At 39.0% G+C, this 18,768-nt stretch overlaps 1 protein-coding gene across 1 annotated transcript; it reads right to left on the bottom strand.

Annotated features, from left to right (window-relative positions):
* Positions 1–10: 10 nt before the first annotated feature.
* Positions 11–17,633, bottom strand: mfsd2aa (MFSD2 lysolipid transporter A, lysophospholipid a). Its single transcript, XM_067421941.1, has 14 exons — positions 17,386–17,633; positions 14,892–15,029; positions 13,464–13,588; positions 6,073–6,196; positions 5,560–5,638; positions 5,295–5,464; positions 5,126–5,216; positions 4,857–4,978; positions 4,365–4,448; positions 4,008–4,091; positions 3,797–3,909; positions 1,678–1,821; positions 1,385–1,564; positions 11–1,255 (listed from the first exon to the last, which is right to left on the bottom strand). The coding sequence occupies exons 1-14, from the start codon at positions 17,473–17,475 to the stop codon at positions 1,201–1,203; spliced, it is 1,599 nt and encodes a 532-aa protein (XP_067278042.1). The 5' UTR covers positions 17,476–17,633; the 3' UTR covers positions 11–1,200.
* Positions 17,634–18,768: the final 1,135 nt, after the last annotated feature.

Here is an 18,768-nt window from a genome sequence, read left to right as displayed (position 1 = left end):
AAAGGGAAACTCCAACCTCAATCCAGTTACATAAATTGTAATAAACATAAAACATAAAATGTTTTTTGAACGTTTTTCAGTATTTACAACACATACATATTTAATAAGCACAACATAAATACACAATGACAGTGTATTTATAAAGGCCACATAATAATGTATACACATAGTATTGTGCATTTTGTAGTTCTGTAATGTTCTGGTGGTGTTCTGCGGTTTTGACAAAAAAAAAAATGTATGTTCCAATAAAACCTTTTAAGTCTACATCGTCTTTGTTGCATTTCATCTTAGCATTTACAGAGAGAAGTCAACTGGAGGTCTATAACATTACAGACAGCTATTTAGCACATGACCCATCACTCAGATCACTGGATCTCAGTGCATGGAAGAAAACCTTACAGTACCATCTTTAAATTCACAGTCACTAGTATCCACAGTCTGCTTCTTTATGTGCACAATCACTTTTTTTTTTACCACAGAAAAAAACAAACGTACAGAAATACTGACATTTAATTTTGGAAAAATGCACCAATGCACATATTTTTCATCTTAACATTCCTTTAGTCAGTCACTGGCTCTTTGGCACAGCTGCACATATGTAGGTACCAGAAAATCCCATGAGCTGTGACAGTTGTAGAGTTTTGCTTGTGCAAAATACTATAATCTCATTTGATCTGGTCTTCAGAAAATCTCAATTTTCTTACTCAATATAAGGCACTATAAATAAATACAAAGCCATACAAAATAAAGTATCATCTTCCTCAGGCTAATAAAGGTCCCCACACAAGCACAATGTTTTCAGGACTTTTTTTTAAAGAAATGGAAAGATTATTTTTGTTCTGTTATAAATATTTGACCCCAGTGCAAAAACATACCAATAATTCTTCACCACATTGAGGAAATACATCCTTGAACAACTGCAACTCAACATTCCCTTTACATTCAAAAACCAAAACACAAATCCATCTCAAATGAGAAATACATGTTGCAACAAAACAATGTATTAGTATCATAAAACATGTAGCTATGATAACAGTAGTGCAGATATACAAGGGTTCGCCTTCATCCTTCATCGGTCCGGTTAAACTGAGTGAGGAAAGTTCCTCTGACAGTTCAGTTGATAGACTTCCTTCATTGCAGTGGTTAAGATGTGTGTTGGTGCCCTCTGCAGGCCAGAGCAGGAACAGTCATGCTGGTATTTCATGCAGTGATATCAGGCTTCAATGCCTCCATCTCAGACTCTTGTTCTTCACTCCTTCATGTGATAAACAATAAATACTCTTATTTTCAACTGTAAGAATAGCTGACATGACTAAAGTGGCATTCATTACTCCCCCCCCCAAACCCTCCCACCCGTTCTCATAATCATAAGTGCATGTCCTACCGCAGCAGCAGCTGTAGCTGTTTGTTGTTGTTCTGCCTGCGTTCTTCATCGATGGGATATGTAGTAAAGATGAGCAGCCCCAGAGCTATCAGTAAGACAGGAGCAGCCGACACCAACATCTTCAACGTCAGATTCACAGAATCAGACTGAACACAAACGTTCGTCACATAACCTGCAAAGCTAAAGAGATGGAAAGCAGAAGAACCTAAACATGAGCAGATGAAATATGAAGACCAGGAATGTAAACCCAGATGATGATCCGTTTTCAAAAAAACCCAAAGAGGAAGAGCTACCTTAATGCTAGTGTTGATACTCCAAGCGACACTCCAGAGGCGAATTTGGTGAAGAAAACATAGAAAGAGTAGAAAATAGCCTCATGGCCTTGAGTGTTAGGATTCTGGACTTTAAAATCATCTACCACATCTGGAAGCATGGACCTGAAACAGAAGCACCTTTATGTCGGAAACAATGTACTTGGAATTTAATGCTTATATTCACACTCCGTATATCCAGCTCCGTCCACTTTAGGCTTCAAAAATGCACTTCAGAAACCTTTTTTTAAAGTCAATGGTTTGTATGAATGTTCTTTTTGTGTTTAACAAAGTTTGCTGTTTTGAAACAAAAATATTAAATATTTTCCTGGCTGATGTTTGAATACCGTACAGAAAATGTGAATGCTTTCCAGCCGAATAAGACATGAGATGGGATTGGGTATTGTTATTTGTATAAAGAACTCATTTATGTTCATATTAGAGAATGCCACTAGGAACATGTCATGAATTTGATTCCCATGTATGACCACCTGCAAGCGTCTGTGAAATTAATACATGTAAATAGGGCCTAAAAAAAACTTGCCAATGGCCAGTGACTTAGAGTGTGTTCACACTTGTAGTTCAGTTCTCTTGGTTCTTTTGGTCAAATGCCAAACCTACCTATATTTCTGTCCTCTGTTCATTACAATAGATTAAAGTTATTTTTGTTTGTTTAAATACTTAGAAATATTAAAGGGGGGGGGGGTGAAATGCTGTTTCATGCATACTGAGCTCTTTACACTGTTAAAGACTTGGACTTGGATCCTAAACATAGACAAAGTTTCAAAAACTAATGTTGGACGTTTGATGGAGTATTTCTGTGTCAAAAATACTCCTTCTGGTTTCTCACAAGTTTCAGAGGTTTTTTTGAGTATGGGTCCGCTTGACGTCAACAGAGCGGAAGGTCCTTGTATGGGCCGTACGGCTCTTCTCCCAGAAGGGTGTGCGCGCGCGTGACTATAGCAAATGCACGCCCATAAACACTCTCAGCTGCAGATCCAATCGTCCGTGAACACTTATGTCGTTATAGTCCGCGCTGCGCTCCACTTTATTCCTATGGGTGACATCAAGCAACTTCAACGCTTCAGCACAGCATTCCGAGAAGGCAGCGCTGCATTTGAACCGATTTGAACGCAGAAATGACGGGAAGCTTCACAACGTCGCTTCAGTCGCGTCACAAAGTGGATTTCCACGGTCACTGCTGTCACAGGACTTCACCAAATCATACCAAAGAAGTGTGTTTTTGACGGAGCGGTCCCAGCGATAAAGGTTTGGTCCTGCTTTGGAAGCAGGCAGTGAGTAAAACTGCTTCAAATATCTATGTTGGCTATCGTCGCGTGAGTAAACATCAGTAAACAACACGATCGTGTTGTAACGTTAGTTAATTTATCAATCGAGCATGCGATCTATGGTGTGTGTTTAAATACATTTGTTTAGCTGACCAATATAGGTGTCAGTTTGTTTATTGTAAAACCACCCAAAAATAAACCTAGCGTTCTCACAAAGCGTGCTTTGTCATTCAAATGCGCTAACGTTTACTCCATTGTTGTTCTCTGTATAACGTTACACTAGTCTGACGTGCAAACCCGTTTTGCTTGCTACTGCTAAGGTTTAGTCGCATACAATAGTCCATAAACCAAATCATGTCCTCATAAACTGCGAGTAAAGACACAAATGTTGACAGGCCACTAAATACAGTACATACCACAGAGACGGACGTCCTGCTGTTGTTGCTTCTCCTGTTCAATTTATTTCAGCCTCCGGATCTGATTCTGGATCATATATGTATTAGTTGAATCTGATTTAGGGTAGTGTTCTCCACGCTTGAGGACGTCACCGATTTGTGCGCACTCGTCATTCTTTAGCTCCGCCCACACGATACGCCTCCAGCCGCTCGTTTTTTTCCGGAAAGACTCGGTACAGCCTATATTTCTTTTATAAATATAATAAAACTAAAGACTTTTCGGAGATATGAAGGATGGAATACTACTCTATAGGTACTCAAGATTGACATGAGAATGACTGAAACTGAGTGTTTCACCCCCCTTTAAGCATCCAAACAGAATATTTTCAGTTATGTGCACCACAGACAAACACTCACCAGGGCAGGAGGAAGGCCACTGCCACACTGGCACCAGCTGCAATGGATACGATGTATGACACGATGAGACTATTGTTTACGAACACCATCAGGATCATGAAGGGCACCGCCCACTAAAAACACACACACATAAACACACACTTTGTTGCGATTCATCATAACTGCCATCACACACACACAGCTCTCACTAACAGGAGAATCAGATACCCACTGTGATGCCGATGTATACAGCAGTCTTTTTCCCAAACCGGCATAGGAACCACTGCCACATGGGAATAGTAAAAGTGGCAGACAGCTGGGAAGACAAATCGCATAAACATTTGTTTACATCTGACCACTACAAAACCTCATTACCATATTATGCAAGACTGCACACACTTAAAAGTTAAAACCAGTCTTTTCTTCGGTCGCCTCAGTCATGCTGCTTTATAACTAGAAATGCATGTCTTTCATCACTATGGAGACTGCTAACCTTCATCCAAACCCGAGAGTTCTGTTCTAACAAGAAGCCAAGCAATTTAGAAGTGTAAAAAACACTTATTCAAGTGGTTGGTGAAAAAACACTCACCATGATGACCAGTAAAATGTTCTGATAATCCTCTCTGAATCCCAGCGTGTACTTGATGAACAAAGCAAAATTTCCCTCCAGCAGCTGAGAAAGTAAAAGCAGACAGATTAAATGAGATTCCTTTAAACGATTGATGATTATTGTCCATACAGTGTCTTCATTTCAAACCCAACTTCAATCTCAAACCAATTCTGAACATTACTTTCGACCGCAGACCTGTCCTAATGCTGACTGTGATTCTAAACCTAATCTCTTGCATGGCAGCCTCTCTCTCTGTCTCCCTCTCTCTGTGGCTCTCTTTGTTTTAACACACATAGTCCATCTCTTTAACAGAGCTGTGACGTGGTCAGTTCCAGAAACTGTTTTCACTTATACATATTAGAATTCATGGCTTGAGAAATTGTCAGTTAAAATGAATATCTCTCATCATAAATGAGGAGTAAGTAAAATAAGTACAGTTGAGCATTAACATCCATAAAGTGCTTTTATTACCATAAAGGCCAGAGAAGTAAAGAGGAAGGCCAGCACCAGTTTAACATACGGCCCGTGACCCATCACCAGCCGCAGACCGGTCCGAAATGACACCCGTTTCTGTGCTTTTAAACCCCCCTGATCTGAAAAAGATGGAGGAAAAATAAACAAAAAAGTATCAATGTAAATCTCTGTAACTCATGGCCATAATCATTTATTCAAATGTTTTATATTCCCTATTTTGCACTGTGAGAATAATGAGAATGTGTAGGCAAAGGGAAGTAACTCACTGTTCTGCTCTCTTACTCCAAAAAACAGAACAACAGCACACAGAATGTAGATCAAACTTATGACTGCAGATGCAATCATGTATGCACACCTCTGTAAAAAAGAGAAAGATATGATTAATCATTTGCAGAATGTAAATGAGATTTGAAACCACCCTCTGCCTCTCCTCACCTCATTATATATTCTGTTGTCCCTTAATATCTGAGAGTTATTGCCATGCACAGAGTGATTGAAGCTGTTGTTTGGGAATGTGTTGTTAATGCAGGGGACATTGGCCATCCCCACAATCTGACCCTGGATGGCGGTGCCAATTACTGTACCAAACAACTCTACAGTCATGCCTGAGAGAGAGAAAGAGAGAGAGAGAGAGCTTTGCTGTTTTAATGTATGTAGCCGATTGCAACAGTAAAGCATCCAAATGTGTAAATGCTCTTACGGTATGCTGTGGCTGAATCCCGTTCCCTCTGCTCAGTGCTGATGAACATGGTCAGTGCGGAGTATGGCACATGGAAGCACTTCACACACAAACACACAGTTACTCATTACTGCTCATGACAGAATGCCATAAATATGCACAGTTACAGTTAAATTATTATTCACTAACTTTTCTATACAACAAAATTCATTACAATTATAAAATACATGGAAGCATGAGTATGTGATTTAAACAGAAAAGAGATCCCATGTATGTGGCTTTTCCTTCATTATACAGTCCTACTCATCCATAATTTAAGTAGTTAAATTATTAGTTTTAGAATTAAAAGGTGAATTTAAATGGCATCAATAACTAATTTAAAACATTTAAGTATAAACATTTAGATAAAGTTATTTTTTTACTATGAGAAATGCATAAATTAGTTGTCATGCATGTAAATAGTATATTTAGCATCACAAGTTGCATTTAATTCATCAGTCAGCAATTATACATGCGTGTACTAAATGTACTAACTGTCTGGAGAGTCTGGAAGAGACAGTAGAAGAGCAGATACCACACTATCTTTCCCTGCTCTATAGGTGGAACCACCCATATCAGGAAATAACACAATACAGCCGGTATGGTGGACACCAGAATCCTGCAGAGAGAGAAGGCCATCAATCATCATCGTCATCATCATCATCATCATCATCATCATCATCATCATCATCATCATCATCATCATCATCATCATCATCATCTAATGGGTACCATTATACCCATTACTGAGGCCTGTGTTACAGATGTTCATGTTTCATTTTTACAGTAGAACTGATACAAAAACTCCACACAGCATCAGTGCTTATTTGAGATTTGAGTTGTGTATGTTTATTAACTCATCTGTATGAGGTTAAGTGAGGTAAGGAGTGTGAACCTCATCTTTTTGTCTAGTTTGGTGGGGCATGAAAATTATTTCTAATCACATCATCTCATTCCAATGCTCTGGCCATTAATCCCATCAGAGTCTACTAGGCAAACACAGACCAAGAAAATCAGAAGCTAAATGTTCAGACTGACAATGACAGCAGTGTGTACAACAGGAGAGAAAAAACTGATTTGGCATTGGGGACATTGCATTTTAGCTATACAATATATACACACAATCTGGACAATCTTTTGTATACTCATTTTCACAAATGTAGTAGGTTAAATACATACAGTGCAACCATTACACTTGGCATAAACATGCGATCACCATGATTTGATCAAGCAGACCGAATCATTAGCCAATAAGGACACTGTGTGTTTACACTTGTTAAGTGGCTTCTATTTACATTTTATATATTCAAGGCTCTTTGATACCAATTTTTTACTTGCAAGCCACATTTCTAGCATATGTAAAACTGCATTCTTCTTAAAAATCTTAAAAATATATCTAAACTACGACATTTGCTTTCAATGCAAAATGCTGAACAGTTCAGTCGTTCATGACCTCAAGGCTAGATTATTGTAATGTTCTACTGAGTGTTTGCCCTGCACGCTTAATAAAAAAACTTTAGCTGGTCTGAAATGCAGCACCTTGAGTTTTTTACTACAACCAGGAAATAAGACTATATTAGCCCGGTTCTGTCAACACTGCACTGACCATCTTTAGTAAACATCGTATACATTTTTAAATAGCATGAACTAAATGGTTTAGCTCCCCTGTACTTGAGCAAGTTCTTAACGCATTATACTCATTTTTATGTCAATTGAAGTCTCATAATTCTGGCCAGTTGATAATGCCTAGAATAACAAAATCAACTGCAGGCGGTAGATTTTTCCCAATTAGCATCTAAACCAGGGATCTCAAACTCGCAGGATGATTTGACATCAAATTTTAGTGTTAGTGCGGCCCGCGCGCTGCTCTGAAAAACATATTTTGCAGAATCGTTGAATGTGCCACACTTGCCACACTTTCTACCTCACTTTGTGTGTGTGTGTGTGTGTGTGTGTGTGTGTGTGTGTGTGTGTGTGTGTGTGTATGAGAGAGTTAGCTCGGCCCTCCCTCACGCAATATAATTGGTTGACACTGCGTGATTGACAGGAACAGAGGCTGATCAGACAGTCGAAATGAATGTGGTCTAACAGCACTCAGATGGCCAATCAAATCAAAGTAGGTGGGGTTTACATTCTCGTGCAGTCAACCCACAGAGACGAGCGAGTCAAACTATTGCTGTTGCAGAGAGAGACTATTCTTTCTCGTGAAATCACAAAACAAAATGCACTCACACAAAATGCAACGTGTCCATGCTCTTAATATACGATCGCCGATGAACATTTTAATGAAGAAGAACTATATGATAGTGGATTATAACTCGGAACATTTGAGACGATTTACTGTCTACTATTAGACTGAGGACCTCAAATATAAGCACCAGATGTAAGTATTTATTCACTCATACGAATAATCTCGGGACTAATAATATATTTGATGCAAATTAATGCAAATATTGTTTGCAAATAGATTTTTTTTGCTAGATTATTTTTTCAACTAGAAATAGACCAAGAATTTAGTTCAGTTCTGTTTGACCTGGCTACGGCCTTGCTTTGAATTAGTCTGTGGCAAGCAGCGAGGCGAGGGACCGTGAGAGCGGGCCGGTGGCAGGTGATAATGAGCACCAGCTACGCGACACACCGGTCTCGTCTCACCACGACAGAGTGACAGGAATATAAAAGGAGGAGCAAAGACAGTGGAAGACGAGAGAGGACCAGGCCTGGACTTTACGTTGAGTTTTGCTTGTGTTTTGTTGTGTGTGTGTGTGTGTGTGTGTGTGGGGGGGGGCAGTCGTCCATGAGGGGCTGCCCGCGTTACTTTCGTTTTGTTTATTGTTTTGAAATAAAGTTGATGAGTGTTCGCCAGTTCCCGCCTCCTTCCTTCCATCTATGAACCCCATTACATTGGTGCCGAAACCCGGGAGGAAGGAGGGACACGCTGTCGTGCGTGGCAAGCAGCGGTGCGACGGACCATGAGAGCGGGCCGGTGACGAGTCTCGTCTCGCGGCTGAGTGACAGAAACATAAGAGGAGGAGCGAAGGCAGTGGAAGACGAGAGAGGACCAGGCCTGGATTTTGTTATTTTTTGTTTACATTTTGTTGTGTGTGTGCGGGCAGTCGTCCGTGAAGGGCTGCCCGCGTTACTTTCGTTTTGTTTATTTATTTAATTAAAATTTGTTGAATGTTCGCCGGTTCCCGCCTCCTTCCTTCCCATTTAAGAACCTTGTTACATAGTCTATTATTTTAAATAAAAAATAAAAAAAATCGTTGAAACTTGTTGAACATTTTTAGAAAGGAAAGTTCAAATTCAAAGGGAGAGTTAATGTTCAAAAGAAACATTCATATTGAAAAACTGTTAATAATAAAGATTAAGAAACGACTGATTGTGCTTGTTTTTTGGAATACTTAATGCGGCCCATCCTGACCCAGAGTCTACCTTCACCGGTCCCCATGTAAATTGAGTTTGAGACCCCTGATCTAAACTTTGCAACAGCCTTCCTAGCCTTGTTCAACAAGCAGATACACTTTCAGTTTAAATCTAGACTAAAAACGATGGAACTGGACAAATATTCTGTATGTTCCGATTTAGTCTGACTTCTGACCTGTAATGTTGCCTGAATCATAATCATACACTGTTCATTCCAGAGGAGAGTGGAGAACCTCTAGTCTAAATGCCACCCTGGCAAAGCCTGATTTTTCTCAACATTTTTTTCTCCATTCTGTCACCTGATAGGGTTTTGGTTCCTTGCCACCATCGCCTCTGGCTTTTGGCTTGCTTAGTTGGGGACACAAAATATTCAACTGTAATACTGATCTGTCTGGACAAAAATGCCATGATCAGAAATGTAAAAAGCATCATCCTTTTTAACTTTCAGACACGAAAGAAAACTTTTAACTATGTGCATTCTACCCTCCCCTTGATTGTCTCGCAAAAACACCCAGGTATGTGCTGCAATTCCTGTCACGTTGCAATGTCGACTTGTGAATGCAGATATACAATGGCTAGACAGCATTTGCATTACACAGATCCGATAACAACGCGTCCTCGACTTCCTCAGAATACATGGTTAATTAGGCCTGAGCACAGATGCTGTGAGGACCCTATTGGAATTGCTCAGGCAATTAGTTCTCCTCCCAAATGAATTGCATTATTAGCTCTAGCTACCTAAATACATCAATTAAGCACAGTTTGAGCTACAATTCATGCATGAGTATGAAATTTGGTACACACGTGTAAAAGCTCAATACCTACAAAAAAGACCATGGGTACAAACTATAAAAAACTAACAAGAAATTAGATATTTTGAATTTTCTCAAATTTTTTCAAAATTGTTGCAGTTTTTGCCATTTCCAGAGGTTGTACTTTAACAAACTCCTCCTAGAGATTTAATCAGATCAACATCTATACATATATCATTCGAAAGCTTATGAACTCAAGATTCAACCTGTGAAAACCGTTTTGATATTGGACCTTGGGTTACCATGGAAACGGTGCCCTAAATTATTCCAGCAGGCTCCTCCCCAAGTAGCGTTGTCATGGTTCATATTTATTTAACTACTTTATAATAAAAACCTTTTCTAATCTTGACAAAACACATATCGTCGGAAAGGTCTGAATCTCACGATTCTATATCTGCAAACTGTTTTGTGATATTTGAACAAAAATATATACATTTGACACAGGAAACTGCATTAAAAAAAGCAATGGAATTTTAATGACACCCGGTGGCTATTTGTGGTACAACACCTAAACAAAACCTCATGGGAACTTCAATTTTTGTGATATCAACTTCAAATTTGGAAGACAAATTTATTAGACATATGGCTTTGATTTGATAGTAATTTTAGAGTACAAATTATTAACATATATATTTTATATTAAATATTAAAAATCTAGTACAGTATATTTGATTTACAGTAAATTTAAATTTTTTATACTTCATGTTTTTGAAGTGATTTCACGATTTGAAGTGTCTTCTTTAAAGCCGCACTTGGCTACTTTTGCTCTCGGGGTCCCCCTCCAGTTTGGAAAAAATAATGTCCTCAACTACTGTCGTAAGCTGTCATCCTACAACAGGGGATGCCATCGCGCGTGCATTTGTTGACATGACAACCCTGATAGCCCTGAACTAGTAATGCGCGGGTCGCCTCATTACCCGCGGACCCCGTATGTCTATTTAATGGTTGTGGGTGCGTGGCGGGTTGTAAAAATATATACAGTGGTGCGGTGCGGGCCAAATAACTTCATAAAAGCGTCCCCGCGGGTCGGTGCAGCACTAATAGTTCCCCTGAACACTGCAAGAGGAGTTCAGAGTTCTTCTGGCGTCGCGTGTAAAATGTCTTCATCCCAGGTAAGTAACGTTACAGTCAGTGGCATATGTTTCAGCATGTCATATGAATATAATTTCATGTTTTTTTTTTTTCTTCAAACGCCAAATAATCACGATGCTCACGTTTACAAGCCAGCGTCATTATAGTAGTCTATTGGTTACCGTTTTACAGAATCTATATGATACTTCAGTTCAATCTTTGAGTGGTAGGTAATCACCGTAACAAGCATGACAGCATCGGTCGGGCACGCCTCCTTCAGCTCACGCCGACGAGCAAACGCTGGTCACATGTTGATCCTCGTCCTGCCTTTAATCCCATCACTTTTTCGTTTCCTCTTATTGCTTTCCTCTAACAAAACCTTTTCTTTCTTATTTGTCTGTGCTGCTTCGGACATGACTATATTATCCGACGAACAAAGTTGGGCTCGCACGTCCGAATTTAAGGAAGTGTGGGTGTTGGTGGAAGTGACGTATATGCCGTAAAAGAGTCGAATTTTGTAGTTCTTTTTGTTCTCGGGTTACTACCCGAAACCCGAAGTTTAAAAGTACGATTAAAAACGATACAGACCCCATCAGGCTATGGCAGACGTGTCATTCAACCTATTGTAAGTCAATATCATCACAAGAGTCTTAAAAAATATATTATGAAGGTTGAGAAGTAACCTAGTGCTGCTTTAAAATGAGACCAAACTTATGTATATATTCCAAAGCATTCTTGAATGGCAACCATTTAAGTTTGGATAGTGAATTTTAATGTATATGTTTAAAATGGGGGTGACAGTTAACAGGTTAATGACCCAGTTTAAATACAGATTCATCTTCCCAGCGCTGAAGTACCCCTTTATAGTGGTGCTTCCCCCAGGGTGCGAGGGCCCTTTTTGGTTTTCGGCTAAATAACTTTAAATGTTGTTTCTGGTAAAAATAAAAAAATGATTTTGGTGCATCACTAAACTGTCTGATAAATAAATAAATGTAAATGTATTATTACTTTCAGTAATGTCAGTCTTGAAATTAAGCCAATTTTGTGAACTAGAGGTTCGGGACACATCTCCATATGAACCATTACTGTAAAGCATGATGTTTAGTTGCTAACTGAACAAAACCAAGCAGCCACCAACAAGAGAAGGCTACCTGTGATACGTAGAGGGATACTTGTTAATGTTTGATTCTGTTTTACAGATGCATCACAGTCTGGTATTGCAGCTGCTCTGTCCTTCATTGTAAGTACCCTACAGGAAGTTGTAAAATCCTCCCAGGCTATTACTGGGGTGGGGATGGCCAGTGGCCACCCTTGAGAAGTCGGTTATAGTAAATATAGTCCTTCGTTTTGCTCTACTTCCTTACCTTACTTTCATAAACTGCACTAATATCTTCATGCCATCAAGCTTTAGTGCACACCCTACAGATATCTGATGGTTAGCAAAGTGGGAAAACTGCACTTCAGCATCAAAATGCATGCTTGTCATAATACTACATCAATACATTGACAAAGTATTGATTTTCAGTTTCAGAGCTAAGTGAATGGGAAGACTGACTTATTTTTAAAAATTATAAAAATTATTAAATAAAATGTCTAATTTTTTAAAATAAAAAAATAACAATACAAAGTACAGGATACATAGTAACAATGTATCAGAATTGATTTAAAATATACAAATCTTTGCAATTTTTCATATTAATAAGCCTCTTGTCATTTATGTGGCTGCAAAATATTTATACTTTATTTTTGTAATCATTTTCTTATTGTGATTGGAGAAGCACTGGTCTGATCATCATGTGCACAGACAACTCAAAACTGAAACTCTGACACAGCACCAAACCGCTCTCAGATATATCCCGCATGCTGCTGATTTGTCCATTCTGGTGGTGTGGTTGGCTGAGCCAATCAGAAAGCAAGAGGTTTTTTTCTGCACTCAACATCCGTTTTTCCACATGTCATTAAAACACACATGCACACCTCAACAAATATAACAATTGTATTTCACTTGAACTCCTTGATCATATTTCATTTTGCATGATTGTATTCATATGTCATAAACTAAATATTGTTGACAACACTAAGTCTGATTCAATCAATTCTAATTTATTCCATTGAACAAGTATCATTTTCTCAGTACTGGATAAAGTTTCATAATAAGCGTATAAAGAGAACCAGTAAGTCCACACTAATGGAGTGTGACTGTGAGGGTGTGTGTATTGCCTTTTCTTTTGTAAACTTTTTATTTGCATCTTGGTTTATAGCTTTCATTACACATCTGAGTGCATGCATGGGCAGTCAGCAAAATCCCAGAGAAATGACAACATGTGGCGTTCTTGTACACTCTAGTAACCTCCTGTAGCAGATTGACTTGGTTCTATCACCATGGCTACTGCTCATTTCTTTCTTTGTCTCGAATAAGTCTCTTTCTCTCAAGAAAACCCGGCCATTCCCACAGTTTCAGCTTAGTAGATAAACAGTTTTGGTTTTATTAGTTAGTTTAGAAAATAGCACCATGGATATTTCACATTCAGTCTGCATTACAGGACCATTTCAGTGTGTGCATTTTTAAAAGCCACATACCAGGGCATCATGCGTCCGTGTCGTGTCCATGGAGTTCTGCTTACTAAAAACCCAACTGTAGGATCAGTCACAGCATCCCAGGCCCGACCCACAAACAGGATCACAGAAGCACTGAGGGGATCCAACTAGAAAGACAGTATAGGTCATTAGTCACTGTAGGATTTATATGCAACATTGCTCTCTAAAAGTCTCAAATACTGTTTCCTCTGTGAAGGAATCAACATAATTGCTACGGAAATCCCACAGGGATGGACAGAGTGGTTTGTGTAACGCATGTCCTACAGAAAGTAAATTATATTATACACTCTGCAATATAGTTTTAGTACATCCAGCATACATATGTATCGGACATAGGCCAGTAAGAGCTGTGCATGTAAACCTCACTCCCATAGCCTCTAGAGGCATGCCACTTAGTGGCCTTTAGCATCCTTGTTAGCGCTCCTGCCTCCCACAATGGAGACTCCAGTTTGAATCCCGCTCGAAGTAGGTCAAGTAGGACCATTTACATTGGTGCCTTGACCCGGATGGGAGTGAGGTTGAGTGCAACGGACAAAGGGCAGTAAGTGCTGAGCGTGAAAACCTCACTCCCTTGACCTCAAGACGAGGCAAAAAAAATTGGGCTTTTTTATCCAATTAATTCAATAAATAATTGTCCAATTAACCTATTATCAAAATAATTGTTAAGTGTAGCCCTTACAGGAGTCATACATTAGGCATCCGCAAGTCAAAATGATGCACAAACGAAACCGTACATGTGTGCTCTTGACTTACTGATCGCTATAACATTGTATTTCTGCATTCTGCACAGTTCAATATATTCGCGTTGTTGCACTGTGTGTGTTTTATAACGGATGCTCATCAAAGAAGTGTTTTGGTAAAGTTTGGTGAAGTTTTGGTGAAGAACATTAGTGATTATTTTTTGTAAAGCTGCTTTGAAACAATGTGTAGAGTAAAAAGCCATATCCAAAAAAAAAACCTTGACTAAATTGATCTTTTTTTAACTACATCCCACTAAATCTGATGTCAATCCATTCATTTGCTCGGCCGACTTGGATGAGGAGATCAGATTACCTATCGCTATGGGAACTGTCACAATAATGAGGCAGCAGGATTTTAAATAAGATAACTGAAGCGGAGGATTGTTAGTCACACAACAAGACAAAAAACTTTCTGCCCTCTTACACGCTTTCTTTCTGTCTCCCTCACTCTCGTTTCTGCCCATGACCTCGGGCTCTGGGTCACTGTTCACTTGCTTTGCTTCATGATTGTAAGGTAGAGATGATTTTCTCACCATTCTATCTAGTCATATGGAGTGATATGACAGAGCAAGAAAAACGATAGCTGAGCCAGTTTATTTTCATAATCGGAAGGTGTTGAGGTCTTGCGGTATAGATCCTCTGCATTCAGTTATCCCACATGTATACTCACCAGTGCCACATCAAGCAAGAAGATTTGCAGAAAGAAGCCCAGGGCGGTGCCTGTGATCTGATACGGAGCCCCTCCGATTGCAAAACACACCTTACTCTCCACAGTCAGGGCTCTTTTCCTCTCCTGCTGTTGTGAGGGCTGAAAGGAGGACAAAAAAGAGAGATTATGGAAGGACGGACAATGACGGGAATTGTAGCTAGTAAAATAAGAGCCATGGGAGACCAGTGAACTTTTCACTGCAAGATGACGCGATAAAATCCTGACTGGAAGAGTCGATTTATTTTGGATTCTGTTTGTGTTTTTGCAACATTCCATCTAGTGTCCATTATCCCAGTGCTCAGCATCAAAGACCATTCAGAACTGCTTGGAGATTTTTAGCATTTCAGTCGAGCAATAATAAGATCCTCAACTTCATTCTGCTCTGGCTCTGCAGGGACATTACAGATAAACTGAACTTTTCTACCTGCATTTTAAGGTCCTCCTTCAAATGAACACAGTAATGCCACCAATCTGACTGCTTGCATATTTGTCTGATAGATAATTGCTTTAATTGATGGCTTTTATATGTTTATGGAATCATCAGTGCATTTAAACTAGCAACCAAACTTTGCTACTTCCACTGGAATAAGCTGTAACGGTCTAACATTGTGAGAATTATTCTAGTTAAAGGGATAGTTTGCCCCAAAATTTAAATCATTAATTACTCGTCCTCATGTCCTTCCAAACACCTAAGACTTTTGTTCATCTTTGGAACATTAATAAAGATATTTTAAATTAAATCTGAGAGATTTCTGTCTCTCTATTGACAGCTATGCAACTACCTACATTATGAAAAAAGTTCATGAGATCGTAAAACTAATCCATCTGAATCGAGTGGTTTAGTCCAAATCTAAAGAGACTCAGTCGCTTTATATGATAAACATTTTTTATTTATTTCTTTATTCACATATTAACATTGATCAGCAAACATAAACAGAAGCTTAACCGAACCTGCTTGACATGCAAGAACAAAAATTGGTTCTTGCGGAAGCTCAAACGTCCTGTGTAACACAAGAACAAACCTCATTGGTTATTGAGGAAACTGAACCTCATTGGTTCTTGCTGAAGCTCAAACGTCCTGCGTAACACATAAGAATGAACCTCATTAGTTATTGCGGAAGCTCAAACGTGCTGTGTAACAAGAACAAACCCCATTAGTTATTGAGGAAGCTAAAAAAACGTGCTGTGTAACAGATGAGAATTAATCTAATCGGTTCTTGCTGAAGCTCAAACGTGCTGCGTAACACCAGAATGAACCTCATTAGTTCTTGAGGAAACTTAAACGTGCTGTGTAACAAGAACAAACCTCATTAGATATTAAGGAAGCTCAAACATGCTGCATGCATAACACGAGACTGAACCTCATTGGTTCTTGCTGAAGCTCAAACGCACTGCATTAAACATGAGAATGAACCTCACTGGTTCTTGCTGAAGCTCAAACGTGCTGCATAACATGAGAATGAGCCTCATTAGATCTTGCGGAAGCTGTAACAAGTGTAACAAGAACAAACCTCATTAGTTATTGAGGAAGCTCAAATGTGCTGAGTAAAAACGGGGCGGCAGTGGCTCAGTGGTTTATGTAGATTGTCTACCGGAAGATTGGGGGTTCAATCCCCTGTTTCACCGGAGCAAGTGTTGATTTGTCCATGAACAAGACATCTAACCTTTTGGGTGAACTATCCCTTTAAAATGTAAACTATAAACAGAGAATTAGAGAAAGAGAATTGATGTAGTGCCAAACATGATTTACATATGACTTAGTATGCCTTGCAATGGCATTTGTTAAAGTTCAGTCTTCTTTGAACTGTGATCGTGCAGGGAGTCATATCTACCGTACAACATCATGGACAGGATTAGTTTATCAACATTTAAAATTTTGAATTTAGTTAGACAACAACAGCAAGAAAATAGCAGTAAAATATTCATTCAAATAACGTGCAATTTTAAGGAATAGTTCAACCACAAAGTTTTCATGCACCTATCAATTGTTTTGCATAGAAAAGAAAAAGTTAAACATTTCAATAGCAAATGGCTGTAAATAATTAAAAAATAATCATTAAAAAATACATATATTGGGTTAACTATCCCATCAATCAAAAAGAACATGTCCCCTTTAAATCCGGCTTTTCTTCACGGTGTTCACAGACACGCCTCATTAAAGCTAGTGTATATAAGAAACAAATATGTACATCCAAATATATAGACCATCGGCTTAGCTTATATTTACAAATATGACATCAATGCCATTCGTCGGTAAGAAGTAAGCTCTTTCGCAAAAGATAATTACACGCGCCGACTTACACGTGCTGCTGTAATCATTATATTAAGCATCAATCTCTTACTCACGTCTTATCAATTAATCCCACCATTTGCTCTGACTAGAGTACGTGTGTTAAGCCAAAAATATAGTGCTAAAATATATATCAATGTTTTAATTTCTAACCAGGTAACTTACCATAACAATTTTGATTCCATCTCGATTCAGGGTTTTGGCTGTAGGTAACAAACCGGATGAGTACTGCTCGGCTCCTTCTCCTCTTGCCATAACACTGATCAGATGTCAATTTGATTGCAGGAGCAAAGTGCACTGCTTTTTTCCTTGTGTTCTGACTAAGTAACACTATTTGACTGTGTGCTGCGTCCACGGTCGACCCGAACGAGATGCTGTTCAGTCTCCACTTCTGCCTCGGCTCGTTTGAACGCTGAGGTGTCCGTGGCGTGTCCACGCCCACGCGCCTCTTTTTTCCTCCTGTCACGCATCGAAAGATGTGCGCAGTATTCAAAGCTCCAAAGAAGATTTTCTCTGTAGCCTACTGTAAAATACAAATGTTTAAAAAAAATGTTTTGTTTTTTTTAATGCTGTTTGTGCACTTCATGGTTTGCATGATTTTTTTTTTCATATTTCAGCCGCACAAAGGGACTCAAATGAAGAGAGCCATCAAAAAGGTAGGCCTACCAGAGTGAGGGTGGATGTTTATTACTTTCTGCTTTTAATTTTAATAATCTAATGAAATGCCTCTATTTTCCTATATTCCTATATGCCTCTAGTTACCTTTTCCCATTGGTAACTACATGTGGTTTTTAATTGTGGACTAACAGGAGAAGTGAATATAGACAATTGGTTATTGTGAAATAACAGGACTAGATGGAGGCAGATGATGTCGACCCCTGAAGGGAACAGCCGAAAAAACAAGAAGAAGGTTATTGTGAAATAAATCTCGGCTTTGTTGCTTTGTTCAATAAAGTCTTATTTTGACTTCTGGAACTCTAACTTAGTCTAATCTTCATTTGCGAGAAAGAGATGACTTTTCTCCACAACAGTTTTCAAAGCGATGCATAGAAGCACTCTCCGCCCACTTTGAGCTTCAAAAATGCTCTTCATAGACCTACGAGTGATGTCACAGACACTATGTCCAGTCTACAGTGTGCCATATCATACCGTCCACGATGATATGGTATAATTATTTACATGATAAAAAAGTGTCATCAGTGTGCGACGTATGCCGCATATACTTTGCCTAACACAACAACACCTGTCTGAGTAGGAGAGCAGCATGTCAGCCTCCGATGACGATTTACCTAAAAAGGGAGCTACTTGGTTACAAGAGGTCAGCTTTCTTGACAGCTGAAAAAACATTGAAAACTTAAAGCTGTTATTAATGTTTGCAGCACAATATTTGACCGGAAGGGTAACATTGACGGTAAAAAGGTTATGGCTCGTTAGGTCTAGCATTCTTTCTCCTTTGAATCAGACACAGAGATAGAGTAGTACTGTGTATGAAGTAACGTTTATTTGAAATAATGGATTATACCATTTATTTGAATTCGGAGAGAGCGA

This window comes from Pseudorasbora parva, chromosome 17, assembly GCF_024679245.1.
Source record: "Pseudorasbora parva isolate DD20220531a chromosome 17, ASM2467924v1, whole genome shotgun sequence".
Lineage (NCBI taxonomy): Eukaryota > Metazoa > Chordata > Actinopteri > Cypriniformes > Gobionidae > Pseudorasbora > Pseudorasbora parva.
Note: the sequence above shows the minus strand (reverse complement) of the source record. Positions and strands in the feature narration are given on the sequence as shown.

Excerpts from the sequence above, each read along its gene's own strand:
- mfsd2aa (XM_067421941.1), bottom strand. The coding sequence starts at position 17,475 with ATGGCAAGAGGAGAAGGAGCCGAGCAGTACTCATCCGGTTTGTTACCT. Across the intron at positions 13,589-14,891 it reads TCTTGCTTGATGTGGCACTG|TTGGATCCCCTCAGTGCTTC; the intron begins GTGAGTATACAT and ends CTGTCTTTCTAG. Across the intron at positions 4,092-4,364 it reads ACATTTTACTGGTCATCATG|CTGTCTGCCACTTTTACTAT; the intron begins GTGAGTGTTTTT and ends TTGTCTTCCCAG.